The sequence below is a fragment of the Paramacrobiotus metropolitanus genome, unplaced genomic scaffold (assembly GCF_019649055.1).
Source record: "Paramacrobiotus metropolitanus isolate TYO unplaced genomic scaffold, Prichtersi_v1.0 Parri_scaffold0000003, whole genome shotgun sequence".
In the NCBI taxonomy this organism is placed as follows: Eukaryota; Metazoa; Tardigrada; class Eutardigrada; order Parachela; family Macrobiotidae; genus Paramacrobiotus; species Paramacrobiotus metropolitanus.
The window spans coordinates 774,175-784,284 of record NW_026570223.1 but is presented as its reverse complement, the minus strand read 5'-3'; the positions used below and the strand labels follow the sequence as shown (position 1 = coordinate 784,284).

Below are 10,110 nucleotides of genomic sequence, written 5' to 3'. Positions count from 1 at the left end.
CGCGGCAAACTAGTTTACACCTGCTGTATTTTACCACAAATGCATTTTATGCATTCTGCTGTATCTGCCTATTTAATTTAAACATATACATTCGTTAATTTTTTTACTGGCAGCGACTTCCATAATTTTATGTTGGCCTTCGTGCATTTTAGAAGTTTTTCAGTACGACAGTCGGATGTGTTATAAAACAGCCAGTAGTTATTTCTTTGATTCTAATGGCTGGCAAGAGTAGAAAAGTGATTGCATAAATTGTTAAACAAATGCAGCATGATGCTGCAGCTAATTTTTGCCTATCGGAAATTTTTAACCCCAATAATTATATTAGACCGCCATAGTGTTAGACCTTACAACCGCTAATTGCGACCTTTAGGCAATCAAATAATTAAGTTGTGCAACTCACTCAAGTTGTGTTACTACTACACAACATTGCGTGATACTCCTTGAGTGCTTTCACTACGGATTTGATATCAAAGGACAATAATTAAGTAGTGTGTGAAACAAAAAAACCGCAGTGTTTTCTGTAAATCAGTCGTAAATTTTGCGGTTGAGAAAATAATGATGATTGATATTACGTGTAAACACGCGCTACCAGCGCTCTTCAGTGTCCTGCAGCAAATTGTCCGATACGATCGGACAATATTTTCCAGCGCAAAATTATTGTGCAAGCAATAATTATCCATGATTGCCACATGCAGTAATGTCAGATATGCACCGGAGCGTAATTATTGGTTGCTTAACAGACTATGTAGAACAACACCGGCTTTTAATTGACTGGCAATCAAAGATTATGTGTGTACGTTGTTTCATTCAGAAAGTTTTATCGTTTGCATGCCTTGTATAATATCTTAATTAAACCTGCACATGTGATCATGGCAGTGCGGCGATTGCACAATCAAAAAGAAAGGATCGGTAAAGTAGTGATTTATTTCATTGTCAATGGATTAAAAAAAAACACGTAACAAATTTTCTTAACCAGATCAAATTATACCACTTTGAATAGTGTGAAACAAAAGGTGTTTGCGGCACGTTTCTTGCACTTCAAAAAGGCATGTCAGTCGCGTCCGCTGACTACCATATAACGCAGCGGTTAACGAGCGATCGTTGTACATATTTCCGCTCACCTTGAGACGGTTATAAATCCACACCTGATTTTTTTCCAATATAACCTGCGTTTTTGTCCATTCAGCAAGGCGTCTGTGCAAGTGTGTACAATCTTTGCTTTTAATCGCACTTCGATTAAATACTTGTTTACACGTGGTTTTCCTGCGTATCAGTAGAATGATGATCACAGTGGTACTCATGATCTGCATCGGCTCTGCCTTTGCTCTCCCTGTAAGAGATTTCTCCTGTTTTTGTTTTCAGGATGCTAAAAAATTTTCTAAAATGACGATTATATTGAGTAACGTAAAACAAGCTGAATTTTGGTTTGCAAATTAATGTCCTACTAGGTGAAGCGCGCTGCGGGCGAGCAGACGCCAAAAGTCTGGGATGCGCTTGCGCAGATTCGAGGTAAAGACAAGCTCTCCATGGATGATATGCGGCAGCTGTACCTTAATGCCAAATCTGGCGAAGACTATCCCAATCTGAGCGAAATCCCAGCGGGAAATTTCGACTGTTCCGCGCAGAAGCAGCCTGGATTTTATGCCGATGTCGACTCGAAGTGTCAAGGTAATTTGTCACTTTATGCCGACTGCCGATAAAAGGTCATCGTGAAATAAAATTTATCTTATAGTTATTCGTCGATGCGACATCAACGGAAACCAAACTGCTTACCTCTGCCCCAACATGACTGTACGTAAACAAGCTATAAAGGTCACCATACAGAACCCGCCAATATTTTCTTGTTTTCATTCAGATCTTCAACCAGATCACTCTGGTGTGCGATTGGTTCTACAATGTTGACTGCAGCCAAGCGCAGAAATGGTATGACTATGCCAACAGCCGCTTGTACCAGGGCGCAGATGTCCCGCTGTTGGACAACCAAGACGACATTGCTCAGGATTTGGGTGCCGTTAGTAACGCCTCGAAACCAAGCAGCAGACCAGCGCCAGCCAAGCCAGCAGGCAAAGCGACTACAGCGAAACCAGGCAAAGCGTCCACAGCGAAGCCGTCTATCGGTGGGCGCATTTTGATCCCTAACGAGCCGTCGACTACGGCGAAATCGGCTCCCGCCAAAGGAGCAACCACTAAGGCAGGCAAAGCCACTACCGCTACACCGACAACTGCCGCTGCCGTGAATGGTGAAGAGACCACCCCGGGTGAGCCACAAGAAACAACCTCCGGCGCGGTTGGTGAAGAGAGTACATCCGCCGCTCCAGGTGAAGGCCAAGATACCTCCGCGGCGCCAGCGGAAGAGACGACAGCCGCTCCGACGTCCGACGAAACTAGCTCTGCAGCTGCTGAGGACACTACAGCGGCTGCTGGTGGTGACAATGCGACATCTGCCGCTACGGGTGGAGAAGACACTACCCCTCAAGCACCTACTGATGTTGAGGAAACCACCACCTTACTCAGTGACGACACTACCACTGCTGCCGGAGAGGAAAGCACCGCTGCACCTTCAGGTGAGGAAACGACTGTCGCAGCTTCTAGCGAAGAAACCACAGCAGCACCTTCCGGTGAAGAATCTACAGCTGCACCCTCAGGTGAAGAAACAACGGCCGCACCTTCAGGTGAAGATACCATGTCTGCTGCTGCCGCTGAAGAAACCACAGCTGCCGCTGCTGGCGGTGAAGAATCAACTGCCGCTGCCGAAGAAACAACTGCCGCTGCGGCTGGAAACGGGGAAGAGACCACAGCCGCTGCCGAATAAGACATCAACAAGCTTAGCCCAGTCACCATAAATGCGGATGCTTTGGAAGTAAAGTTTTTATTGGCGTGAGACGCTTTGGTATTGTGTCATTTTTTGTGTTTCATACTTTTGCCAGCTCAATAACTTATTCTGTGTTCTTTGTAGTTCTTTGTACCTTTATGACAACCCTTTGATTTTTATCCAGGCAATCGAACAATTAAATGAACTTGATGGATGTTGATCAACTTGATCTCGCAGTGCGTATTCTATTCTAATCGCTTTGAAAAAACCTCAATAACCTTTAGAGTCCTGCAGTGGGTAGTAGTAGTGTCACTACCTTTTTCAGTAGTGGACACTGGACAGCACAAATACATGCTCTCACAATCATATATGTGTAGTTCACTGCGTAGCAATCACTAACAGTCACATGAATGCAGCAGATCATAGGATAATTCGGCGAGATAGATTTAATTACAGAAAAATTAAACAGCAAAATCAGTTTGGAAATTATTCAAATTTAACTGTTATTGTACTTCAATTAATTTGGAAGTGGGCGCAACTATTGTGACGGTCAAACGAGCACTGGGATCTCACTAAAGGACCAAAGGTTAACGTTGTTGTTGTTGTTCGCCCTTTTACTTGCTGACACCATTGTTTGACCGTTGTTCGTAATTTGAGGCGTCAAAGAGTAGCGAGTGGATATACATTTTTGGTTTTATATGACACGCTCTAAAACCAGGGCATGAATTATTGACATCAAATGCGCCCTAAAATGAGGCCATAGGATTTTTGTACCCAAATCAAGGTTCAATGTTTTGCAGCTTTCTTAGAGGTACTGTATTGTTATGATCCTTGTTATTATTCGTAGAAGTCGCATTACGCCACATTTCGTCGGTCAGCAAATACTTTGAGCAAGTAAGAAGTCAACAGACATAATGTATGGGTTCACAATCACTTTTTGACAGCATGCATCGGAATGATTACACAATATCAAAAATACTGTAGTCTGTGAGGTTGTTTTCTAGTAGGAATATCTCTTTGGCTGTAGCATTCCAGCGAGTTCGGAACACCGACCATATCCGGTCGAAAGCTTGTGGCGTATTCACTGTGTGAATGACCCAACGTTTGCTCCGCAGAATGTCTACGGAGGAGGCTTTCTTCGTCATTATGGGAATCTGACTGGGCAGTTGCATATGGCGAATGTTAGGCAGGTTCCGAGCCACAAATCCCGTAAAGTAAACATCATCCACCCAGAATGGTCTGATATACCCGGACAAGTTGTATCGTGGCATTACGAAAGCTCTAAGGCATAAAATCGAACTGGCAGCCTGTACGATGACGTCACTGTAGAGGAGACCGATCTTGCGAACTCCATAGGCTTGTGCGCTCTTTGCGTTCCAGCAGAACGAAATTTCCTTGTGTCTAAATGGTTTTTTTTGTTTAAAACTGAAAAACATGATGTTTCGTCACTATCCCCGAAAATTCTAGCGGTAAAAGTTAGTTGAAAGCAGTTTGGTCTCGCACATGGTGGATCCAAGAGCCAAGGTACTGGTGTGTCTTCAAAGAGTGGTCAAGCTGCAACCATGGCCGTTTTCGTAATGATTAAAGTCCAGGCAACAAAGTCAAGTGAAAACATAACTTTCTGGACTCGTATTTCAGAAGGTGTTCACATACTGATAGTGACAGATAGTCAGCAACTTAGTCGGAAGACTGCAGCCGTCCACAGTAAATCCGCACCACAAGCATAGCCACAAGTGCAGGCTTCTTCCATAGACTTCCATGTTAAATGAAAACACTCATATCGCATCTAATTTGCAGCGGATCCGCGCTAACTTAGTATCAGAAGAAACAACAAATTATTCTCTTTCTTTTGAGGTGTTCCTGGAGACTTAGAAACAAAGATACAAGGAATTCTAGAATTTCAAAGTTGAATGTAAGTCTACGGGCAACACAGTACATCGTCTCCACTATCCTGACACCGTCGCAGTCGATTTTATGCCTGTAGCTTTCGTAATGCCTCGGTTGTATAAATCCGGTATGAGATCCGGTGTCATCAGGTAGGTACCGCCGTAGCAGTAAGGAGGATAGTGCCGACCTGATAAAAACAGCGTAAACTTTAACAGCATTTGCGTAACAAATAATGACATAAATTTCAGCAAAGTCGACCACCGAAAGATTAGTCGGTGTGAACGTGACTAAGGAATTACGCAAGTTTCGTTTCGTTGATGACAGCCACAGGGTACAACAATTTAAAAAGCAAAAAAGAGATAATGACATAAATTTCAACAAAGTCGACCACCGAACGATGAAGACGTTATGAAATCCTTACTGGATTCTGCCTTATGACAGTCTGAACTGCGGAAAATATGGAGCACGCACAAGATCTACGTACAACGAGAATACGTGAAACAGTTATAATTCGGTTATCTAACCTGGGTATTCTTCTGGTGTAATGGCCCATTTAAAGTCCTTCTGGCGCTTCACCACTTCTTTGTAAACCATGTGGGTGCAGTACAGTGAACGAGAAGGCGGTGCGGACCGGTTCAACGTTAGCTGCTTCATGTAGAAAACTATCGTGTCCACATCTATCACCATATCATCGTCGGCTTTCATCGCAAAAGCGTATGTTACGTTGCGACAGGCTTCGGACAGGAACTTCAGGGCTGTTGTATGCTTCAGTGTGAGGTTGCGATACGAATCCACGAAGTTGAACTGAACAATGTCGCGGTGCTGATGACTTTCTGCCACGATCTGCGCAGTCTTACGATTAGCTAAAGGTCACCATTTAAAGCTGGTGCGTCTATTATTCTACACACTGTCTATCGTATCTTTATGAGCCGCATTAGATTTAAATTAACACATGAAATAACGGAATGAAACTTTCTTTTTCCACATACATGTTTTGCGGCCACAAAAATAATAATATTGTAACACCTGATTAACCACTTATGACTTTGCGGGAAGCCGTTTTTTCGGAAAATCCAAAGTCCGATTTCGATTACCTGTTTTTGTACTGCAGCTGCCTGGCTGCCAGATGGCATTCCCAAGATGAAAAAATTAACTATGCGGTTCCTAACTCGTTGTTTCTGATTGTACCAAGTTTCTCGAACCTGAATTGAGAAAGAACATTACAACACCTAAAGCGCTGCGGCGCAGAAATGCGTTATCAAGCAGCGGCAGCTAGTGCAGTCATTATAAATCATACAAATTTTGTAACTTGTGACCTTTTGCCGCAACTGAAAATTAGCGGGCGACGAATGAGTAAAGACCACCAAGTACGGAGGACGGCTGTTCTGCTGATAACAACTTGATGTTTCCCTGACCGTTTGTCGGAGATTTGGTTTGTTGATGATGCTATCTAAAAAATATAAGCAGTTTCACAACATTGCAGATATTGCTGTTACAGTATCATCCTACTGTGGTTAACAATAACACCCTTGGTACATCCAAAATAGATATGTAACAAATTGCATGATTAAGCCCTAGGTTTAAACTTGTTATGCTGGATGACATGTATCGAATTGTATATTCGATACAGGTTTCAACGCACCAGTGCACATGTCGCTGTCACATGGCGAATATGAGTGAGCATTACGTAACAATACAGTACGTTTCAGAACGCTGAACGCTGAAACCTTGAATTTAAGATACTAGCTATAAGAAACATCCAGTGCAGTGCAACTTGTCTTGAAATTAATTTACACATTTCTTGCACCGAATCAGCTTGCATATTTCAATATTGTCCTCGCAGTGTAACTGTTTGGTTCGCTCAAAAAATCGAGTGGCAGACTTTGGCTGTAATACCCAGGTCCCGACCCGCGAACGCTTAAAAGAGCGTTTGTCTTTAAACAGCAATAAAACCATGTCTCGCTTGTTTTTGTTGTCCGAAAAACAATGATTTGAATGACTGCCCTTCTGCAACAATGAAATCTGGGTGCAGCGTTAGTGTGCTGTTGCATCATTTGTCTGTCGACCAGCCGTACAATAATAATTCATAAAATCTGCTGGTCACCTCAAAACCGGGGTGCCGTATTTTTGTAATACACCATTATCTGTTATGTGAAATTGTTCTGCACACAATTATGACAGTAATTATATGCAAGCTTTGCAATTTTATTAGAATTTTTACTGTTTTCCGATTTCACTGCTTTACCTTGTGGTTCTAAAAGGAGATATTTGAGCGGCATAATCTCTTCTGTGCCGGTTGCTTGCACAATGAGATCAGAGGTCATCGCCGGTCGGTTACGCTGTGTAATGGTCAGTAAATCCTGCTCGCTGAAAGGGTCTTCGTACGTCTGCGATGCGTTTCCCAAACACCACCCGAACTGGTCGAGGCTGTTTCTCGCTGGCGATCCTAAGCTAGCCGTTCAAAAAAAAACCACTGTAACGATAGCTGGCGAAATATTTGCATCATTACCAGTAGTTTCAAAATTAACCTCGTCGCGAATTTAGGATTATCATTGAAGCTGTTCGCCAAATGTTCTTGTAGCTATCACCAGCATCCACATTAGGCACAACAAAAACGGCCATTTCAATCAGTTCATACGACTGCGCTACATATTTTTTCGCTTCACGCAGAAGGATCTCGGCGTTGATCTCATTATGCTTGGTATTCAGAATTTGCAAAACGTCACCATACTGGTATTCTGAAGGCTGTGAAGTTAGTAAGTGCGAAGTGCCGGCAACAAAGATCGACCGATAGCCACACGCTGCACTAAGAAGCAGTAGTTTCGCCCGAACGCTATGCAAGGATTTCTGCGAGAAGTTGTGCAAATGGATGAATATTAAACCAGTCGGTTGGCTAGCTTTTGGTTTTAAAGGATCCACTTTATCGTATGCAGAACTGAACAGGCAGTTGTCTGCCGCCGGGAATAGCCGTTGCAGCGGATGCGGTCCGAGTCTATAACGTATAGATAGTATGAAAATTAGACTAGAAATCGCGCATATGGTGCAAACGTATAAGGTGACCGGTCCTAATCTAGAACCCATTTCCTGGTACGTAAGTTGTTATTCATAGCGCATCCAGTAAAGTAATACACAGTTATACAAAGGATACTAACAATTTAATAGGAATGAATTTGTACTCTGGATTAATGGTTTACTTTAGCAGTTGGCGCATAGCTATTAAATCATTCCTGAGTTTCTTGTCATCCAGTTATAAGGCAGCCGCGGGGTAAGCGAAACCTTGACTCTGAACGTTTCGAGATGAGTGGGTGTTAATTAACGTTAAATTGTATACTTTGCGGGCGGCCAACTGTTGCCAAATTCTAAATAGTTCGAACTGGAAGTTATGTAAGTTATGTAACCCTTACACCGCAAAAATTTAGTGTTATCGCACCAGTATTTAACATAAATAAATCAAAGTTTATGCGACCAATACAGTATCATAATCATTTTTATAGGCTATCGATTCACCTAAAAGCCTGATAAATTTTAAGAATTCCCCAAATTTCACAAGAGCAAGTTGAGCATAAAATTGGAATAGAAGCGTAAATTGGTTTACATAAACCCTTTAACCCAGTATAGTTTAAACGTCGTATATCGTATATACATAAAGATACCTTACAAGAAAAATATACTATATTAATAGTAATTTACGTACCTTATTTTAGATCAGTCCACGAAAGTCAGTTGGGGAGTGATTAATTTCATACCCTATTCCGATGTAGAATATTGTAGCGTTTGCACTTTACATATTACTATAATAACTGTTGTACTGCTATTTGGTATGCTTTTTCGTAAAGATAAAATGCTAAACTTGTGGTCGGATCTACTGTATTACTTGTGGTCGGATCTACTACGGTCTATCACGGAAATGATCGTATATGCTGTTGTTTGAGCGACATTACAGTACATATTCATCTTTCCGCTTCAGCAGTCGAAGAATGATTAGCAAGCGTTTAGATAAGCCTGCGAAAACCTTTTGTTCTACCACACTTTAGCGCGCTCATTCATAAAATTCATCGGTACAACAAGAACAAGATTGTCCTAGCAGTTTCTGAGCTGTATTTGTGTGTACTCGTACGTCTACAAAATTATAGATATTAGTACATTTCACAAATTCAGTTCTCTTATGTGCGGATATGCCTACTAGACGGTTGGTATTCAAAGTTCTGCGTACAAAGCTTCTGTTAATGATAGCTCGCACTGAGTTCATCAAGCGTCGCGTTGTTCGTTGACGGCATACATACGAGTACGCCAACTAAATGGTTCTCTCGGCCACCCTGGTTATGTGACCTTCGTTCTAAAATCTCAATGAAAAGTAAGCACATCACCGGCTCCATCAAATTCTCGGGTCGTTGATCTTTTTTCAAAAATTGAGCTCCGACATAAGAATAACATTATTATCGTCGTAGATTGCATATCTATACATTTATACATTATACCTGTATTTAAGCTAATTCTTATTCTTACAACAAGAGCTGACAACCCGGTTAACGAAAATTCGAAGACTGGTTTTGCTCCACTATTCATATCTGAAGACATGTCGTGCTTTTAGCTCTAAAGAAATTAAATTCTACTTACTGTACACACTGGCATGCTATGTTCACTATGAAGATATGCTGTCCCTTTGACATTACACCAGTCGACAAACATCATAAATCAGTTTTATTTAGATATGTTTTGTTTTTAGCTACTTAATAATGCACTGACAATTTTAAATTGGTGGTGAATCAAGAAGCACGGGACTGCAACATCACCGGAAATGATCCCTCGTGAAAAATGACACGGTTCAAGGCTCGAAAAAGAAAGAAAGTACGGATAGAAACGTATTCTGTAGGTACGAAAAGTTCATTCACAAAATTCTGTCTATTCAGAATTTCGGCAGTCCCGTCGTCTGCATCGCTGTATTCGTACTTTTTTCAGTCTATGAAAGGCAGTCAGCTGTCTTGTAACAAACCACCTACATGACAAATTGCAATAAACTTCACATTGTGAACTTCATTACATATTCTAAGCGCACACCAAACCTTGTGGGCCTACCTACTATTTGTATTGTCTTACACGAACAAGCATGGTAGACTGCCGTCCATACAAAATCTAGAAATTAAGTTTAAATTACCGTCTTGTCCGAAGCTGTGAACCGACGCGCGTTGACACATGCGCGATAGGTCTTGGCGTGTAGTATTGCATACATACCGTTACAATATCACCGACACGATTACAACGGATGTTTAATAGCAAGCCGCTATAAGTTTTTTATGAATGAGCTTGTGATTTCATTTTTACTCTGTCTCAAAATGCCGAGGAATATCGTTCGACACTCATAGCTCAAGGTTTATTGCTAAGCGGCAATGAATCTTTGCAAGATTTTGCTA

General features: G+C 41.8%; 2 protein-coding genes across 2 annotated transcripts; one reads left to right on the top strand and one right to left on the bottom strand.

The window, feature by feature from the left end:
* The first annotated feature begins 1,132 nt into the window (after positions 1-1,132).
* On the top strand, positions 1,133-3,032 carry LOC129595789 (mucin-19-like). The gene is made up of 4 exons (XM_055492903.1): positions 1,133-1,332; positions 1,449-1,668; positions 1,733-1,791; positions 1,856-3,032. Exons 1-4 carry the CDS (start codon positions 1,279-1,281, stop codon positions 2,810-2,812), a joined length of 1,290 nt encoding a protein of 429 aa, XP_055348878.1. The 5' UTR covers positions 1,133-1,278; the 3' UTR covers positions 2,813-3,032.
* A 1,780-nt stretch (positions 3,033-4,812) lies between these two features.
* Positions 4,813-7,336, bottom strand: LOC129593294 (UDP-GalNAc:beta-1,3-N-acetylgalactosaminyltransferase 1-like; the record flags this gene model as incomplete). Its single annotated transcript, XM_055489536.1, has 6 exons — positions 7,209-7,336; positions 6,945-7,150; positions 6,016-6,149; positions 5,794-5,901; positions 5,224-5,542; positions 4,813-4,886 (listed from the first exon to the last, which is right to left on the bottom strand). Coding segments are annotated over exons 2-6 (714 nt in total), but the record flags the coding sequence as incomplete, so codon positions are not given.
* Positions 7,337-10,110: the final 2,774 nt, after the last annotated feature.